The sequence below is a fragment of the Gavialis gangeticus genome, unplaced genomic scaffold (genome assembly GCF_001723915.1).
Source record: "Gavialis gangeticus isolate Ggan-Ray unplaced genomic scaffold, GavGan_comp1, whole genome shotgun sequence".
NCBI lineage: Eukaryota > Metazoa > Chordata > Crocodylia > Gavialidae > Gavialis > Gavialis gangeticus.
In genome coordinates, this window is record NW_017729025.1 from 2,958,261 (window position 1) to 2,978,355 (window position 20,095).

At 49.4% G+C, this 20,095-nt stretch overlaps 2 protein-coding genes across 6 annotated transcripts in view; both read right to left on the bottom strand.

Annotated features, from left to right (window-relative positions):
• KLHDC2 (kelch domain containing 2) overlaps positions 1–1,816 on the bottom strand; it is a 22,413-nt gene extending 20,597 nt beyond the window's left edge. Inside the window, exons 1-2 of one of the 2 annotated variants that reach the window (XM_019518333.1) lie at positions 1,801–1,816; positions 813–980 (exon numbers count right to left, since the gene is read on the bottom strand). In XM_019518333.1, the coding sequence (XP_019373878.1) occupies positions 813–968 (156 nt within the window). In that variant the 5' untranslated portion in view covers positions 969–980; positions 1,801–1,816. Of the gene's footprint in view, positions 1–812; positions 999–1,800 lie in introns of those variants that run through there. The other variant, XM_019518332.1, reaches the window with a different exon arrangement.
• A 10,254-nt stretch (positions 1,817–12,070) lies between these two features.
• Positions 12,071–20,095, bottom strand: part of KLHDC1 (kelch domain containing 1) — a 56,266-nt gene continuing 48,241 nt past the window's right edge. For 3 of the 4 annotated variants that reach the window (XM_019518334.1, XM_019518335.1, XM_019518336.1), the window contains 2 exons: positions 18,151–18,203; positions 15,406–17,827 (listed from right to left, as the gene is read on the bottom strand). In XM_019518334.1, the coding sequence (XP_019373879.1) occupies positions 17,653–17,827; positions 18,151–18,203 (228 nt within the window). In that variant the 3' untranslated portion in view covers positions 15,406–17,652. Of the gene's footprint in view, positions 12,108–12,394; positions 12,775–15,405; positions 17,828–18,150; positions 18,204–20,095 lie in introns of those variants that run through there. The other variant, XR_002097578.1, reaches the window with a different exon arrangement.

Here is a 20,095-nt window from a genome sequence, read left to right on the forward strand (position 1 = left end):
GACCCGTCCACCACCACTCTCTGGGTGCGGCCCTCCAGCCAGCTGGCAACCCAATTGACTGTGTAGGTGTCAACACCACAGCCCCCCAGTTTCTTCATGAGAACAGGGTGAGAGACAGTGTCGAAGGCCTTCTGAGAGTCCAGGAAGACGATGTCCACTGCTACCCCTGCATCTAGGGATTTGGTGATCTAGTCGTAGAAGGCCACCAGGTTGGTCTGACAGGACTTGCCCCTAATGAACCCGTGTTGGTTGCCCCCAAGCATAATCTCCCCCTCTGCCCTCTCGTGGCCATGTGCCAGAATAATTCTCTCAAAAAGCTAACCCAAGATCAAGGTAAGACTAACTGGCCTACAGTTCCCCGGGTCCTCCTTCCTCCCTTTTTTGGAGATGGGAACCACGCTGGTCCTCTTCCAGTCCTCTGGCACCACACCAGAGGACCACGCGTTCTCGTAAAGCCGCGCCAGAGGTTCCGCAATGACCTCAGCCAATTCCCTCAGCACTCGGAGGTGGAGATCGTCCAGCTGATTTAAATACATCCAGTCCCTCCAGAAATTCCTAACTAGATCTTCACTGACCCTTTTTAAAGCCTTAAAGATCACCTTAAAATCATAATTAAGCACTCAGCACATGAAAGCTCATTTTAACAGCTGTTACATTATACAGTCTGGCTGCAAGCAGGGGGGCCTGCCGATGCAGAGAAGATCCTTAACGACTGACACCTGGACAAGCGCAGAGACAAGCTCTTTGTCAGACTGGGACATCGTGGTAAAACCGTAGATTGTAATAAAGAAGAGCAGCCCAGAGAGGCGTACCTTGTAGCCGCCCCAGACATACATGCACTGTCCATCAGTCACCGCCACGTGGCCGCTGCGCTCTGCAGGGCTGTCGATCTCCAGCTGCTCGAAGCCGTCCTCAGCCGGGGCGGGGACCTCTTCATCTGCCTGTAGCTCCTCGTTGTCATCCGCCATTTTGACACCACCCTGCGCTCACGAGACAAGACGAGACGGTCAGGGCAAATGCCATTCCTTTCACGAGGGGATGTGGGCTCATGTGGGTAAAGCGCCGGTCCTGCGACACGCGGGTTTCAGCAGGGCGCCCGAGTCCCAGCTGCCATCTGCAACCGTCTCCCCCACGTTTTGCGTTGCTTCAGTCGTGAGCGTATCAGCTGATGGCAGAATATGCCATGCACATGCAGTGAAACCAGGTTCAGAGACCAGGCTTACACACTATGGGGTTTCTTGGGAAAAGTCCCCGTTGCTGCACCGGGAGCCCCCGCATCCAGCCACTACGCTGCCAACCCAAGGAGCCCTTGCGGAGGAAAGAAGAAAAAATCCCCGTAAACCCTCCCGAGCATGAAGCAGATGAGACGAAAGACACCCGGGAAGTCCAGGACCTGGCGCAGGAAGTGAGAGCGGGACAGGCCACAACGGGCCGTGCGGACCGGCCCGGCTCGGTGCCGGGGGAGCACGGAACGGGCCGTGGGGCCGGTCGCTCACGCTGGGGCGCTGACGACGCGGCTCCAGGAGCGCGGGACTCGCGTGTCCCGGCCACCGCGACCACAGTCCGACCCCTGCACCCTCCCAGGCGACTCCGCCCGCCCGCCTCACGGAGGGAGCCCGCGGCAGCACGCAGGGCCCCTAGCCGGGCGTTCTTCGTAACGTCCAAGTCGCTGCGGCCGGAGCGAGCTGCCCCGTGGTGCCCCTGCCCCCGGACACCAGGCCCGCTCCGTCCCTTCTGCACCCCGCAGGGCCCCGCCCCGCCCGGGTTGAGGGGCCGGGTCGGATCCTGCCGCCTACTTACCCCCCGCTGCTCCTCTCAGCAACTGCCCACACACCCACATCCGGCGCTGCGGCCCACACTTCCGGCGCTAGCCCCGCCCCCATATCCGTTGCCACGGCCCGCACTTCCGGCGCTGCCCCCCCACCCTCACTGGGCTGCGCACGCAGCCCCCGCGGCTCGGCCACGCCCCCGGCTACCCCGGCGCCCCCTGGCAGCGCGGTAGGCAGCCTTTGGCGACGCGTGCGCGTGTGGGCGTGCTGCGGTCTCTTGTATTTTTCTCCTGGAAACAAGCAAATATGTGATTTCCTCCGTCCTCGTTTCCGAAACCGGGGATCCCTGCACGTGACAGTGGGGCGATGAGGGGAGTCCGGGACAGATGCTGCCCGGGGTCTTTCAGGACTCGATGTTCATGTTGTGGGACCGTCCTGCTCAGTTAGGGAGGGGTGGTCACGGGTCACCTGACCAGCAGCTCTGTTTTGTGGTGCACTGCGCATCTGGCCCTGAATGAGGAGCTGGGTTTGGGCCGGGGTCATGGGCAAAATCCTTTTTGGGTCAGGGCAAAATGCAGGTCTCCACCACCCGGGGCTCCGCCGCAGCCCTGCCTGCCCCGAAGCTTGGCTTTCGCAAGCCAGCCTGACGATTCGTGGTCCCGCAGGCCTGCATGTTAAATGCGTTGCCCGTGTATATGGAGCTGAGTTCGGGGTGGGATTAGGGGGCGAAATCCTCCTGGGGTCACCCCAGGCCACACGTCTCCAGCCCTGGCGACTCTCCTGAAAGCCCCGCGCAGAGAGCAGTGCGACCAGAAGGGCCGTTTTCACATGACAGCCCCCAGGCCTGTGCGCTACCTACGTTGCTGAGAGAAAGGAGCTGAGTTTGGCTGGGGTTACGGGGCAAAAAGCTCCTTGGATAAGCCCCAAATACATGTCTGTGCCACCAAGGGACTCGCCGGCAGATGCCCGGGCAGTCCCCCCTCCCACCCAAAGCTCAGGGTTTGTGCGCCTGCCTGCCAGCCAACTAACAGACCCCAGCCTTACATGCTAAGGATGTGACGGGCTAGCTCACAGTGACCTGGCCCAGGGGTTTTGAAAGGGAAAAGATGATTGGAGGACTTGGGATTCCCTTTCCTCACCAGTCAGGCCCCAGAGACTCACCCTCTGTGTCCCCTGATAGGCCCCTGGGGTTACCAGGAGGGGGATAAAAGGGGCAGCGCGGCTGACTCAGGGGAGACCGGTAAGGGACTAGGAGGAAGGAGTTTCAAAGAGCTGGGCTGGGGGGCAGGAGCAGTGCCCGAGAAGAGCCTAGAGGAGTGGGACCTGCAGGCAGCAGTGGGACCCTCTGCAGTGCAGCGTGCGGCTGGCAAGAGAGGCTCCCGCTGGGCTCCAGGATCTCCTGGGAGAGGCTGCAGCCAGCAGGAGAGGCTCCCCTGCTCCAGCCAGGATCTGAGCAGTGACCTGAGGGGTTCCCAGCTCTGCTTCCAGCTTCTCTAATCAGAGGCCAGGCAGCACGACGTGAGGAAGGTCAAGACCCCTCGCAGGCTGGAGTAGCACCTATCCTGGTGGCTGTGGGGTAGAGTTTCTGCCTGCCACATGGGAGAGCTGGGTTCAAGTTTGAGTTTCTGGTGACTGGGGGTGAGTGAGCTAATGGGGAGAAATTCCTCTGGTTGTGGAAAGGAGCCATTGTGTTCTCCCCCTCTAGGTACCTAGGCCCTATATTTCTTGTCATTTGACATTTTGTGCCTTTTGTATTTCCAGTAATACCAACCAGTATTGTTTGTTCAGCTGTCTGTGTTTTACATTTTGGTTAACCCTATCTTTTGTCAACTGGATGAATGTGTCTGTGGTTGTAAGCGTCTAACCATTGAATCCTGCCCCTTCAGGGCATTGTAGTGTCCCCTATACCCCCTGGTTTATACCGGTTATGTTCCCAGTATTGTTCCCTCATTACAAGGTATATGGTTAAGTCCCCATTGGTGGTCTGGCTCTGCTCTATAGGGGGAGGAGAGTCCCTACACCTCCCACAGCGCTTGTGCACCTGCTCTGATCCCTTCAGTTGGAGAGGGGGTACCTCTTGGAGTATCGCCCGGGTTACAAGGACATTGCACAAACTATGCTGCTTTTGGGCTGGGATTATGGGGCAAAACCCCAAACCAGACATCCCTGCCACTGGGGGATTCTCTGGAAGAAACCTGCGTAGGTTCCAGCCTGACTTGAGTCTAGTTTTTGAGTACCAGACTGCCATCTGACATGCGTCCACCCTGGCCTGTGCTATGTGCATAACCCCAATAAGGAGCTGAGTTTAGGCCAGAATTACAGGGCAAAATCCCAAAACACAAATTGTGGCCACCCAGAGACTCTCCTGAAGAAGCCTGGGAGGCCTCTGCCTGACCCGAAGCTTGGTTTTTGTGTGCCAGCCTCTCAACTGATGGCCCCACAGAGCTGATATGCACAGTGACCCAAAAAACAAGATGATTTTTGGGCTGTGACTATGCGTGAAAATCCTTTTCACATTACCCCAAACCACATGTCCCCACCACTGGGGGACTCTTTCGAAGAAGACAGTCAGATATATTTGCAAATGTATCAGAGTTTGCTAAAACAAAGATTTTTCTCATTGCAGGCACAAAGCAGTTGGGGTAACGTATGATACTGGCAACTGTTTTGTGTTTCCACATCCTTGGTGAGACTGAAAACTGGGTTTTTAGAAATAAGAAAGGCTGGACGTGGAGAGGCACAGGCTACGGAAGAAGAGTTCTCCAAAGCTCTTAGGAAGTAAAGCGTCCCAAGCCATGTCATTGCTCTACAAATGTCTCACAAACAGTAAGGACACCAGCAAGGGCATGCACGGATAGTGACATACAAAGCTTCCCCTCAGGAATTAGGAATGTGGTGCTGGTACTCCTCCAGGTCAGGTCCAGTTTACCTGCTACCATAACTTACAGTCGATGGGACTACCTGTGACTTATCGCTGAGTGCTGGGCGTGGCTCTAGGGTGCCAATGGCTTTGTGCAGAAGAGCACCTTGAGGGTACTACTCTTAGAATCACAGACTCTTAGAAAATGGGGATTGGAGGGACCTTAGGAGGTCACATCTAGTCCAACCCCCTGCTCCAAGCAGGACCAGCCCCAACTACATCATCCCAGCCAAGGCTTTGTCTAGCCAGGTCTTAAACACCTCCAAGGATAGAGATGTCTTACCCCTGGTGGAGGAAATGCTGCCAGAAAGTTGTGGAAGTGAGGTCCACTCCATGACTGGGTAGACTGGGTTTTTTAACCCTAGTCAGAAGCCAGTCAAGAGCAGAGCCCCAACAGAGGGACAAATGGAAGATCTCCTTTGCACCGACAGCCCCTGCAGCCAAGCGGGCTCCAAACGTACTGGCACCTGCCTTTCCTTTGGACTAAAGCAGCAAGGCTGAGAGGGGGACACTGGCGCATAGGCAGCTCGCTGTCTCCATATACACTGCCCAGGCTTGTGTGCTCTGGAGAGGTCACTCCAGCCTCGCTGTATCTTTCAAGCAAGGATTACGTTCAGCCAGCTGATGCCTCACTCAGCCTAATTCTATTGTCCCGTGAGTCAGACAGATGCGTACCGCTGCTACTCCTGGTGCTGATACAGGGATTTTCAGTTCTCATCTGTCTTTTGTGTTCTGTTATTGGAAGGAATAGTATGCATCAGTTATGATCATTCATTTTTGCAATTAATACCATATTTGCCTGAATCCAAGAAGGCTTTGAATGTAGGATGACCACCCCAAATAGGTAGATTTCATATACAGAAAATGATAACATTATAATTCTATAACTTGCTGTAAATTCCCATATATAGAGTCCTCATTATTGGAGGGTTTTCTTAAATCTGCCCCCAGCTGTGGAAGAGGACAGCAGGCAGCCTGCCCCTGCCCCTTGCTCCCCTGCTATTTGTCCCTCACGCCTGTGCATTGCCACCTGTCCCCTGATCCACAGCGCACCACTGGCCCCCATTCACCTGTGCCCCCACCCGATTCTCAGCCCACGCTGCTGCCTGATCCCCATCACATGCTGCTGCCCACCCTTGCTGCTGCTCGATCCCCAGCACCTGCTGCCTCCCGTTCCCAATGCATGCTGCTGCCCCATGCCCTGCCAGATCCCTGCCCTAGACGACTGCTTGCTCCTGGACCTAACTGGAGACAGAGTGCTGGTACTCAGATCCAAGATGAGGCATGCTTTCCCCATGCTGTTCATCTTGGATTCTAGTAAATACAAGTTTAGAAGAATCAGTATGGGTTTATACAAACCATATGTTTCCATGTGAAAAAAATAAAGGAAATAATATTTATAATGTGGAATTTCCTACTGGGAAAAAATACATGTGTTTTATTTTACCTTAATAAATGACAAATAAATAGAAAATAACAACAGGCACAAAGTAGACACAAATAATTCTAAATGAATAACTTGACACATTCATAGTGAAAAGCCATGATGAGAGCTTATCCAAAAAACCCTCATATCGGCCTATATTTCTGTCTGAGAAGACTGTTGCATGTTTAATAAGGAAAACCAAAGCAGAAAAACCAGGGTGTAATTCTTAACATGGTTTGAGCCTGAACCAAGACGCAAAAAATGTCCCATTGTCATTCTGGTAGGACCCATGCTCATAGTAGTAGCATGTAGTCAAAAACTTTATATTTCTATGCATGTGTTCTGCATGTTTGACTACGGTTATGTTCCACAGTAACAACTTTATTCCTCATCTGCACACCCTCGCTAGCAAGCAGAGGGTACGCAGGTTGGAAGGGCTACTCGAGCCTGTTTCCACTGTTTGGTGGCCTTGGATCATAACATTTGGCGTTAAAGTACACAATTGTAAGAGGGCAGGCAAGCTTCTTTGGGTAGATGAGATATTTTTATTAGACCAATTGAGTAGTTAGAAAAAAACTTCTTTGCAAGCTTTTGGGTGCAATCACCCTTCTTCAGACATAGGGAGTCTCTGCTGTTCTGAGATCTCCAAGGAATGAGAGAAGCTAAAAGTGTGACAGGATGTATGTGAGAATGTAAACAGGTAGAAATGAGGAAAACAATGCAAAGACAAGAGGGAAATAATGCCAAAGGTAAGCAAGGGAGACTGCTGTAGTTGAGTTCTCCAAGGTAGAAGAGAGGCAGTCTGTGAAAAAGTAAATGGCTGGAAATTAGGAAGACAAGGGGTAGAGAAGGAGAGGAGGGGAAGAAGGTGAGGAGAGGCAGAAGTGTAAATGGTCAGGGCACGGGGTGTAGGTTGTAGCTGTGTTGGTCTGAGGATATAGGTCAGGGCAGGCAATTATTTTGGGTGGAGGGCCACTTACCCCGTTTTGGCAAGCTGTCGAGGGCCGCATGGGTTGCCCTGCCCCTTGACAGGTGCCCCGCCCCCTGGTCACCATCTTGGGACCAATGTCCCAGGGCCAGCACTGGCAGGGCCCAGAGCGGGGCACAGGCTGGCAGGAGTCTGTGGAGCCGGGCTGGGCCGCACCAGCAGGGAGAGGGGGGAGCTGGCTCAGCTCCAGAGAGCCCCTGCCAGCCAGGACCCTGCACTCCTGCTGCCCTGCTCTGGGCCCTGCTGGTGCTGGCCCTGGGACACCGGTGTGAGCCCTGTACACTGGCTCACTCCCAGTGCCCCCCAGCCCCGCGGTACAGGTGGGACAGCGCGTAGCCCTGCCCCCCTGTTCGCCAGCAGGGGACAAGCTGGTGCTGAGTGCAGGGGAAAAGTGGCCCCTCGCCCGCCCCATGGCCGGCGCTCCCTGCAGCAGCTGCTCACAGCCCGCGCGGGGCTCTCCAGAGCAAGCACAGGCAGCCCCGTGTGGGCTGCAAGCAGCTTCAGCAGGGAGCGCCGGCCACAGGGCAGGTGAGGGGCCACTTTTCCCCTTCACTCAGCACCAGCTTGTAAGCCAACCCCGCTGCCAGCCTGGGCCCCATGCTGGCTCCGGGCTTGCCTGTTGGGGCTGTGCACAGAGGCAGCAAGTGCGGCCCCCCGCTTGCCATGCCAGGCAGTGTTTGCCACCGCCGCCTCTGTGCTGCCCAGCATGCAAGCTCCAGGTGGGCAGCAGCAGGAAACACTGCCGGGCATGGCAAGCGGGGGTGGGGCCTCAGGAGCTGCCGCCATGCACAGCCCCAACGGGCAAGCCCGGAGCTGGCGGGGCCCAGGCTGGCAGTGGGGGCGGGTTACAAGGTGGTGCTGAGCGTGGGAAAAGCAGCCCCTCGCCCACCCTGTGCCCAGCGCCCTGTGCTGCAGCTTTTCACAGCCCATGTGGGGCTGCTTGTGGCTACTCTGGACAGCCCTGTACAGGCTGCGAGTGGCTGCAGCAGGGAGCTCTGGCCACGGGGTGGGTGAGGGGCCGCTTTTCCCCAGGCTCCTTCCCTGCCCGCGGTCCTCCTGCCCCTTACCTGAGGTTCTGGCACACGGCAGCCATGTGGTCCCAGGCCAGAAGCCCCTGCTGGGGCGACCGGCTGGGCGGGTGGAGCCAGGTGGGCCCTGCTGTTGCAGGAGCCCACTGAGGATTCCCTTGGGTCCTACTACCCCTGGTTCCTGTCATTTTTGACAGGAACCAAGGACAGATCAATATTATTTTTCTAAAATTTTTAGGGGCCCTGCAGGCCGTATAGAATGGCCTCGTGGACCACATCCAACCTTTAGGCCATATTTTGTCCACCCGTTATAGGCAGACAAGGTTCTTTGGGTAAATCTGATATCATTTATTAGACCAATCCAAACAGTTGGAATATTTCTTCTTAACAAGCGTTTGGATATAAATACCCTTCGTCAGGCAGAGGAAGCATCTGCAGTTGATGTGTGCTCTTCCTGGATGGAATTGTTGGCTACAAATGACCAACTCAAGATCCTTAAAATTCTAGTTTATTAGACAGATTGAAATGTTGCAGTGAAATCAAATCATAAACCTTGGGGCCAATCCCCTCAAGCGCACACACACATGCACATGCACTCACACACGCACAGTAGCTAGTTATAAATATCTGATCTGTGAAGCACCAGAGTCAAGTATACCTATCCCACAGGCGTTGGAGTCTGCCGTCGGTGGCCAGTCAAGGCTTCTTCCAACATGGTGTTGTCTTCCAGAAGGGGGTCACTGACTGGTCCTTCTGGCTGGACAGGCGGGGGCTGGTCAAGTTGAAGATCAAGAGGGGGCCATTGACGGTCACTCTTCATTGCCTTTTATCTGTCCTTGGCAGATTTTGGTGACTCCCAAGTTTTCAGGCTTGCCCAGTCCAGGGGTCGTTGACTCTTGTGGGACGTCCCCCTTGGATGGCAGCTGTAAACCCCAGGGGTCACGTCTGCAGGTGCATGCAGTTTCGGAAGTCCAGTGATGAATTTTTATTAATTTATCATTGTCATGAATAGGGCTCTGGGAGCAGTCAATCTAGTGATATTCAGCCCCAAAAGTTGGTCTTCGGCTCCGGTTAATTCAACCTGCGGCTTCTGTCCCTTTAATAATGAAGGTTCAGGGAGTTCCTGGCTGCCACACTGGCCCCTATTGATTTCTTTCTCTCCTTAATCTGAGATTTGGTAGGTGTCAATTGTCACTCATTAACTTCTTACTGTAGCTAGCTACACATTCAATTACTGATCCACTCACTCATTCAGGGGTTGGCCTGATACAGGGAGGTGGCAGTTCGATTCCCACCCTTGCCAGCATTATTACAGGGTAAAGAGTATAAAAATACAAGAGTATCAAATATAAATGCCATGGCACACAAATAGATAAAAATATCAAAATACAATAAGAGGTGGATATAAATGCCCAGCTACAAAATGTAGAACACCTATGTCATTTCATAAAACACGATTCCTTATACCAGAAAGAAAAATACCTAAATAATTCTATATCTTGTAGTGAGAAAGGGAGAAGAAGAAAGGAGGAAGGAAGAAAAGATACAAGAGAAAAGACATATCCAAAGAGGGGAATTATTGATGGAAGGGGAGCCTCCTTGTTACACTGGGGGGGGGGGCAGGCAGGAAAAGGGGCTTCCTGCTACAGACTGAGTAGTAAAGAAGCCAGAGCCTGGTATGCAGGCAAGACAGGCAGTCAGTGAAGATGTAAATGGAGGAGCCAGTGGGTGAGAGAGCGAGTGGTAAGGTCAGGCAGGTACCTGGTGAATCAGGTGTCAGGCAGGTTGTAATGTATCATAAATCCAATGTCTATATTCAGGTCCATGATTTTTTTGTATCCAGGTAGATTCATAGTTCATAGGCTCGTCTGCAAAAGGTGTTTTGTAAATTCCCTTGAGAACTGAGAGATTGGAGAGAGAGTGATTGTCTTGTGAGAAGTGTGCACCCACAGGTAGTTGGGTATTCTTGTCTTTGATAAATTTTAAGTGTGTGTTCATTCTGGTGCATATTTGTTGTTTGGTTTTGCCTACATATTTTCCTTCAGGGCATTTGGTGCACTGGATGAGATATATTACATTTCTGGAGGTGCAGATGTAAGATTCAGGAATGGTGATGGTTCTGTTGTGGGGTGTAGTTATTATGGGAGTGGTGGAGATGTGTTGGCAGGTTTTGAATGTCTTGTCCCAGCATAGCCTGGAACCATCAGGTGTGGTTCGGGTCATAGGGAGTTTGCTTCTGGTGACGAGGTTGGCGAGGTTCAGCGCTTGTAAGAGGCACATGAGAGAGTGTAAGGAGAGAGGCAGCCTCCCAGCCCTCCCTTCCAAATCTGTGAAGTCTGTTATTGATGCCAAATTACGCCAAGGTGACCAAAAGTTCGGCCCCGTTGTAACCCCTGCAATAGTCTACAGTGGGGTGGCCCTCAGTTTTGGTGCAAAGCACAGGTGTGGGTAAAGGGGAGAGAATCCAGGCAGCAATCACTCCCTGGATGTATTCAGTCGACTCCTCAGATTGGAAGTGCTTCTGAGCACAGTGCTCTGTAGTGGATGGAGGTGATACACTACAGTAAAAACAGCTGAAAAGCCCCAGAGCCAAACCACTGGTATAGGGCAGGACCTAAAAGACCTGGAGTTCCAGGGCAGCCTGAAGAGGACCAACAGAAACCCCTGGCAGGACAGAGGAGTGATGGATACCCCCAGCAGCATGAAGAAGTGGTGTAGACCCCCAGAAGAGCAATGGAGACCCTCACCTTGTGGAAGAGTGATGGAGATCCCCAGCAAAGCGGCAAAGACCCCCAGTGGAGCAGGGGAAATCCCTGGAGGCAGATCCACAGTGGTGCTCCATAGTACCGCTCTACAGCATCAGTGTGACAGTAACTCCTGTGCAGACCTCCCTATCCAGCCCCTGTACCTTGGGCTGGCATAGGAGACAGAGCCCCAGAAGAAGGGCAGCAACCCCTGGCAGTGGGGAGCACTGGGCCTCTGGGGTGGGCCTCCCTACCCAGCACTTACCCCTGGATGGCAGCCCTACATGAGACTCCCTTCCCCAGTGACAGAACTAGATGGTAGCTCCCTGGGTTGGTTTGCCACTGACTATAACTGTGATTAATTCTGAGCTACAGCTAAAAGTTAATAGTTAAGATTTTGCTTCAGGTGTGCCCTTGCTCCCCTCTCCTCTTGTAATAGACCTGTTTTTGCTGAGTTGTGAATGGGCACATCTGTTCACACGAGAACACCCAGTGCAAATTTACTTTACCAAGCTTCTGGCTGGGGCCTCGAGGGAAATTTGACAAGTTGATGTAACATTCCCATATTTTCAATAAGGATAAATGCAAAGTGATTCATCTGCAGAGAAGTAAGTAACCAGCAATGTGAATATAGCTTAGGAGGAAATGTCCTGGCCAGCATCTCGGAGACCTCGAGGCGATGGTTGATCACAGGATGAACACGAGCTGCCAGTGCGACGCTGTCATCAACAAAGCTAATAGCACACTGGGAAGCATTAGCCAATGTGTCGGGAGCAGGGCTAAGGAAGTGATACTTCCTCTCTACTCGGTGCTGGTGAGAGCCCAGCTGGAGGACCATGTCCAGTTCTGGGTGCTGCACTTCAAACAAGATGTGGAAAATCTTGAAAGGTTCAGAGAAGGGCCATGAGAATGATTAAGGGCCTGGAGAACAAACCTCTGCAGACAGACTAAGGGATGAAGACTGTGGGGGAACTTGGTGGCCGTCTATAAGAATGTACAGGGTGAATATTGGGAGCTGGGAGAAAAACTGTTCACTAGGGCGCCCAGGTGGAGGACAAGGAGCAATGGCCATAAAATGTCAGAGGATGGCTTCAAGTTGGACGTAAGGAAAAACGTCTTTACGATGAGGGTGACCCGAATCTGGACTAGACTTCCCAAGGAGGGGGTGCAGTCCGCAACTTTGGAAGTCTTCAAGAGCAGACTGGACAGACACCTTGCTGGGATCAAGTGATCTCAGCAGTATTCCTGCCCAGAGAAGAGGCATTGGACTCAATCTTTCGAGGTCCCTTCCAGCCCCTCATTTCTACAGTTCAATGTGTATGCAGCTGTTCTTACTGCTGTGCAGTGCCTGGCAGAACAGCAGGGTACAGGCCTTGTAGGGTGGGTGTCAACTGGCTGGCTGGCACCCAAAAACCGAGCTTCAGGTCAAGCGGGGACCTGCCCAGGCTTCTTCAGGAGAGCCCCTCAGTGGTGGCGACGCGTGTTTTGGGGTAATCCAAAGCGGGTTTTGCCCTGTAACTTCAGCCTAAAAGCAGCTCCTCATTCATAGCAATGTAAATGGCACACAGGTCTGGTGGCTGGCTGTTGGCAGGCTGGCACGTGAAAACCAAAGTTTGGGTCAGGAAACGCTGTGCCCAGGCTGTTTCACAAGAGCCTGCCAGAGGTGATGATGTGAGTTTTGGGGTGACCCCAAAAGATTTTGGCTGATGATCCCATCAAAACCCAGCTCTATTTGGGGCAGTGTATTTGTTGCACAGGCCTGAGAGGTTCTCAGTTGTCAGGTTGGCACTCAAAAACTGAGCTTCAGGTCAGGCTGGATGCTGCCCAGTCTTTCTAGGGAGGGTCTCCAGATGGCAGAAGCGTGTGTTTTGTGGTGATCAGGGATCCGTTTTTCTTTTCCTGTGAAAAAAATGCAAAAAACATGGATTTTCCCTTTTAACGGAGAAAAATGTGGATTTTTCATTTTAACAGAAAAAAACATGCAGGTTTTCCACATTTGCAGAGCTCTCTGCAGGTCGGCAGACTTCCAGCCTGCAAGTGGCTGTGGGGAGCAGGAGGGGTGGATGGGGAGGCATGTGCCCCCTAGATCTGTGCACAGGGCTGGGGTGGATGCGGGCTGCCTGCTGCAGGCTTGAGCTCCTCACCCTGCTGCCCTCCTCCCTGGGACCTCTGCAACCCAGCGGGGAGACCCAGTGTGGCAGGGCAAAGAGGGGCCAGGTGGGGAAGCTCCTTGCTGCTGCAAACCCCGTGCTGCCCACCCGGCAGCAGAGGGGATGGTGGTGGAGTTGTGCCCCTCACTGCTGCCAGGCAGGCAGGGGGGCCGTTTTGTCACGGTGGTGCAGGGCTTGCAGCAAAGAGGAGGTTCCCCACCGAGCCCCACTCTGCCCTGCCACACTGGGTCCTGCTTGCTGGGCTGCAGGCACCCCGGGCAGATGGCATCAAGGTGGGGAGCTCAAGTCCCCACCACGGGCTCCACTCTGGCCGTGCCACCCACAGGGGAGGGGGAGTCGGGCTCTGTGCGCTGTTCTGCTGCAGCAGCTGCTGCCTCCCACAGGCAGCAGCCAGGGTTCAGGTGCTGTTGCGGGGGGGGGGTGGACCCGTGTCCCTGGCCCCATAGCCTTGGCAGCTGGGAGCCCCCTCTGGCAGGGCTGGAGGGGGCTGTGGGTGGGGAGTCAGGGGCCTGGACTTGCATCCTGGTTTGCAAAGGGGGCAGGGGGAGCTCTGATTTTCCCAAACCCCAAATCAAATGCCAAAATGTATAAGTGTTTAGAATTTCTTTTACTATCGTGATTGAGGCACTGGTAGGCTTACAAATTGCTTTGAAATTGTAAGCATATCAATAAACCATTGTGTTCAACTGATACCCATATATATAGTGGCGTTCCATTTAATCGTGGATTTTGGGGGTTTTAATCAGAGAATTTTTTTTTAAATCAGGGAATTTGCAATTTTTAAACAGAGAAAACCAGGTGACCCAAAACAGGTTTTCCCACAGTCCCAGCCCAAACTCAGCTCGTTGCTTGGAGCAACGTACACTGCGCACAGATCTTGGGGGGCTGTCATGCGGCAGGCTGGAACATGAGAAGAGCTCGGGGCCAGGCAGCCCTAGGTCAGACTTATTCAGGTGTCCCCCAGCAGTGGACGTGGTGCGAGCTGTTGGAGACAGACCCCCTCTGAAGCACATGCAGGTTGACGAGGGGCGTGTGAGTTGACGTTCTACCGCAATGGTGTCACTGACCTCCTCTTACCGCCGGGGCGCGTGCAGGGTACGTCGGTACATCATCTCTTTTGGGCGGGAACCTTCCCTGAGGTAAGTTGCCTGCTGAATTAGGTGCCATGTGCAGAATGAAAGTGAGGAGTGCAGAGGTGAATGAAACGTGTGCACAACATTTTGACTGGTTGTGACAGTGAGTGACAGCTGTCTGTCACTATGGGTATAAAAGGGACAGGACTGTGAAGGTCCTTGAACTTGGCTGTGTGTCCGCAGCAGGGCAAGTGATCGGTTTGTGATTGAGCGTGAGTGAGGACCGGGGCAGTCGATACCTCATTGTGATTGACCATGAGAGAGTGCCGTTGGTCTGGCTGTCTGGGGGACACCGACCCGAGGGATCACCATACCAGTGTGCGTGTGTTCCTCTCCATTATTGGCTATTGATTGTTTCCATTGGACTTTGTTTGTGATTGTTTCTGGTTCCTTGGTTTTTGTACAATAGTTGCTGTTGTTCACCCTTCCTCATTGTCGAGTGTGATTATTATTAATTATTTACTGTTGACCCGTTGGGTGGGATTGAGCTGTAGATCTATGCCCAGAGGAAATTGATTCTTTGTGGGCAGAGAATCCTTCGGAGGACAGGAGCTGATTTGAAAGGAATTGTTGAGGACTTGTGGGAGACCCAAATCCCACCCTGATCTCAGCTCTTTATTCAGGGCTATCCATGATATTATTTTACATTTTTATTATTAAATATACTTTTTCTCATGAAATTCTGGCTCTTTATCTTGCCCAATTTATTCTAATGTGTAAAAATGAGCTTTGAAAAAGGAACCAGGAATAAGGAACCAACTTCAGTCTCATCTGGATACAGAGAATTTAAAGCTTGGCTTTAATTTGAGGGGGAAATGAAGCCTTTCCCATTTGGGAAGCCAAATAGCCAGGGCCGAAGGCTGTTTTTCTCAGTGGACAGTGTGAAAATACCAATTAGGTAAAAATGACAGAAGTTAAGGGAAAAGGTTTGGAGAGGTGAGAACCAGTGGTGTGAAGCTGAGCTGCTGGCAAAAGCACTCTGTCTGGAGTCCAAGGCAAGTGAGAAGAAGCGAGGAGTGGGAGGCACATCTTGCTGCCTTCAGCTCTCACTGGAGAGCAGGAGGAAAAAGAGGGCACGGATGTTGCTGCCCCAGGATAGAAGTGCTGAAGGTACATGTGCTCCAGCTTAGACCACACGTAAAGAAGAATAAGTATTCCTAAAAGAAATGCTTTCTGTGCTGGAATGGAAAATGTCAAGCGTGTGATCATCATTGACTTACAAACAGTCTGTGAAAAACCCATATTTTATTGTATTTTAACTTTAACAGTAAACAAGGAACTACTGCAAATCCTATGAAACACACATTTAAAAAAACATGGTGCTAAAGGCACTTTTTATAATGTCTGGAACAAAATCTGAACTCAGTCTCTACTGAAGAAAGCTCCCTGTGTGTTTTCATTCCTCCTTAAGCTAATGCTTCTTTCTCCAAAAGCCTTTCCCAAGTGCACCACCAACAAAATTCTTTGTAGTAATTGACCCAGCATTTCCACTGCAACCTGAAATATGACATTACACCTCCCTTTCTTCTGACTGTGATAAATGTCCACCAGCAACTGCCCTACTAGTGCACTGGATGTGCTGTTGCATGTCCTAGCTTTGTCTTCACACTCCCTCAATTGTAAACGTTGACAGTGGCACAGGTGCAATAGATGAAATAAAGCAAAAGGATTAAGAAATGAAGATGCCCCCAGGATATTCTGATTCGTCTCCTCGATTGTAGGCAAAAGTCTCTTCTCACATCTGTATAACAGAAAAGTAGGATTTTCTAAGCATGCAAATATTTTTGCTGATATCCCTGGGAGTTTTGCATATGCACTGAAGCAGAACACCACAGCTGAGTACTACTACATCTGAGGGGAAATTGTCCTCAGTGGCACTGATGGAGATACTCATTCCAAAGCTGCCTCCTACAAATTTCTATTCATTCCAAATAACTATCCTTACCCCCTTATCTGGCAAACCTATACATATACACATGAAAGAAATACATTCAAAAGCATTTTTAAATGTTTTGATCTCCAGTCATAAAAACTGAGGATGGAAGTAGAGGAAGGTTTTCAGGTTTGATCAGAGCAGTTCAAAGGAGGGTCTGAAGCACTCTCATAAGCTTTGATTCTTCACAGAATCAGGCGTATGTTTCAGCATTTAAATTATCCCATTTTAAACCTATTTTGTTCTACTAGGTTAAGTTAAATGTATGAGAGTTCCTGCAGGATCTGGGTCATAGCAATTATTAGGAATTAATATAAGCATTGCAATAGGGTATATCTGAAATATTTCCTTGCTCTGTGGGGTAAATGCTGTATATGCAATAACACATTAACAAGTGCAGAGTGTTGATACTGTGGTCATCACCTGAGAAAATCCTAAACCCCCTGGGACCACTTCAATAATCTGAATGGTTTACATGTGAGGGGGAATTCTTTTTAACATAAAGACCACAATTTTCATTCCCATTAGCAGATTTTTTTTAAGAAAAAAAATCAGATGGCTTCTTAGTTGAAGGAAGTATGAACGTATGGCTTAACTGTGATATTCGGTCACCAAGTATTTCCCTTAAGATATATATTTACTATAAAACTTCCTTTCCTACATAGGTTCTATAGTCAAACTGTAAAAATGGTAAAAACTAAACAAAACTGGTCTATATTCAAATATGTTGCATACATAAAACATTAGTGACAGCATCCCTGTTAATTGAACGTTTGAAACAGATGGGAAAATAGTAAATAATATATATACTTTTAACAATAAATAAACATAAAATATTTCAAACCTAAAATATAAAATTTACATATCCAAAATACAATATATATATATACTCTATTTTGAAAAAGTTTCACTGATTACAGAATTAGTGAAACATAGATGAACTGTATTTGTATTTCCATATACAAATATTGGAGCTCATTTAGTGTCCACAGTTATACAGCCTGTTGATTTCTCTGCTTTTGAGTAGGATTGTTAGCTCCAAGTATCAATAATTAGGCTTTCTCGTGTGCTGTCACATCAAATAATAGCATCTGGAATTATGACCATAATAATATAAATTTTTTTTAATAATTGCAAAAGTACAGCTTATCAAAATATTGTGCCAAACTAATTTCAGCAGGTGCTGATGTGCCAAATGTGAAAATAAGATTTTAAATCTAAGACATTTTATCCCTCTGAAAAGGTTCTATATGCTATGTGACTTTCATCCAGAAAGAATAAGTATTAAGAACTGGCTCATTAAGACCACAACAGCAAAAATTAACCTAAAAAATCTGAAGGGGGTGGAATTATTATCATACATACAATATATAACTCTTTCTTATACTTCAGGAAACAAAAAGGATTTACTTGTTCAAACTTGTTCAAAGCTCAGCTAAACAAAAAGCTGATTTGTAGCACTAGTAAATACAGTAGCGACTAACAAACTTTGCTGTACACTGTAATTACATGTAGTGTTCAATAATTTTATTGCTACTGCTCAGGTGACACTTATTTGATCTTGTCTTTCAGTTTCAGCTCTTTTCTCCTGACGATGTTTAACTGCAGCCCAAAAGGTTATCTTTTTCAATACTTGCTGTAAAAGTCCGGGTGGCAACCAGGATATTTGATTCTTTAAAAAAGTTGCATTTTTACCAATGCAGTCAAGGCACAACCTACAAAAGAAGTCAGGATTTACAAAAGTCTTATAAACTAAGGGTATAACAATGAAATATCTTTAAAATCAACTCATATATAAATAAAATCACCATTCTGCAAAACAATTAAACCTCTGATACTGTTTTGCAATATTATACATAGTACAATTACAATATTAACTAAAACAATGGTTTTATATTTTACCAGCATCTCCGTGAATAAATGGTTCTAAATGCTTTATGTTAAAAATAAAATAAAATTAAACCCTCTTCAGATATTAAAAGCAGTACAACATCTGCTGGCCCTAGATTCATTGTACCTCTATATAATCTCAACTTACCTAAGAAGTGAGTATGGTTCTGTCTGAAAGATAAGTAAGTCACTGCAGTGTCCCTAATGAAAAAAATACCAACAAAAAAAGAAAAACAATTAGGAAATGACCAAAATAGACTTAAATCCCCTTTCCTTGCCAAGACAGCCTATGTGCCACAACCCTAAATAGAATCACCATTATTTGCTTTGATGGATAAATATAAAATCACAAACTGAGAGAGCAGATTTTGGCTAGATATCAGGAAAAATTTCTTCACGGTAAGGGTGACCAAAATTTGGAATGGGCTTCCAAGGGAGGTGGTGCTCTCCTCTACATTGGGGGTCTTTAAGAGAAGGCTGGATACACATCTGGCTGGGTTCATCTGACCGCAGCGCTCTTTCCTGCCCAGGCAGGGGGTCGGACTTGATGATCTGTTGAGGTCCCTTCTGACCCTAACATCTATAGATCTATGAATGAATCTATGAAAAATGTACACTTAAAAGCATGACTGAAGTTTGTTTTTAGATTAACACCTAGATTAACACCTAACCAAAATCTAATATTTAGATTAACACTTAGTTTACAAAAATGCTAATCATCTCCCCAGAGGAAGGACTTTGGGGACACATAACCCACCAAGATATGTAAGGCCACATTTTCTACAGCATTGTGTCTTCCAGTGCATCTTCAGTCCTGTACCAACTGATGTCAGAATGTATCTTTCACCAAGCATTGGAGTATGCAGTCTTGGACCTTTAGGGACACACCACCGGTACCTGGATGGCAGTAAAGCCCCAATAGCTAGTCACCTACAACACTAGGCTAAAAAAGCTAAGGAGTTGTGAGGATAGAATAAAAATATTTTTAAAGAAAGTAGTAGTGGTAAATAGAGAAATGCTTGGGAGAAGTCAGTATAAAAAGGGAAAGCCAAGCAATTGCATTACATGACATAAAAATAATGGGTGTTTTGTTTCATCAGAAATCTTTAAAATGGTAGAGACCCAAATTAGAAAGAGTTTAAACAATTCAGAACCATCAGATTGGAAACATTAACTTACATAACCAATAATACTATTATTAATACCCCAGCTCTCTTTCCACTTTACCTCTTATTGCTACACTTACTTGTCATGTCTACATTTAGGTCAACCACAGCAAACACTTATACATGTGCGAAGCATTCACGAGTATGATTATATGGCAGATGACAGCACAGTCCAGGAATAACTGAGCTAGCTCTACACATGCCAGCTCCAGAACTGGATGCAGTACAGCTGCATTAGCATGGTGCTGCTCTGGGAATAAAAAGTCATCCATCTCTATGGAGCTAATTAGCCCACACAGTACTCCACTTACACAGCTATGCTGGTTTGGTTTCCAAGCTAGCACACAATGAGCTGGCTCAGCAAATCTCTTCATGGTGCACCACATAAACTAGGCTTGCTGGGGGAAGGGGAGGATGAGGTTGGAGGGAGTCTCGGACCACCAAACCAAGTGTTGCCCACAAGAACAGCCCTGCCAAAACTGACAACACGCACAAGAAATACCCAGGTAAGAGACCCAGATAGTCCTGGGATTAGGGGGAGTGCATACACCTTCAGGAGGCCTTAAATGCCTACACACTAATGCTCGTAGCATGGGGAACAAGCAGAAGGAATTTTCCCTCCTGCTAGCTAACACAAACCCAGACATAGTGGGGCTCACCAAAACGTGGTGGGATCCAACGCATAACTGGGTGGTGAATATCAAGGGCTATAGGCTGTACAGGAGTGTCACAGAGCTCTCAGGTGCCCTGTGACTGAGAGCAGAAACGGCTCGGGAGCGACCCCTAGTGGCGGGAAAGGGAAAACGCAACTGCCAGTCACCAGGACTGCGCAGGTGCTGGTTGCCCTAGCAACCAGGGAAACCTAGAGACAGGAAGGGGCGGAGCTTAGCCCTTCTTAAGCCCAGGCAGAAGGCCAGGAGGGCAGTT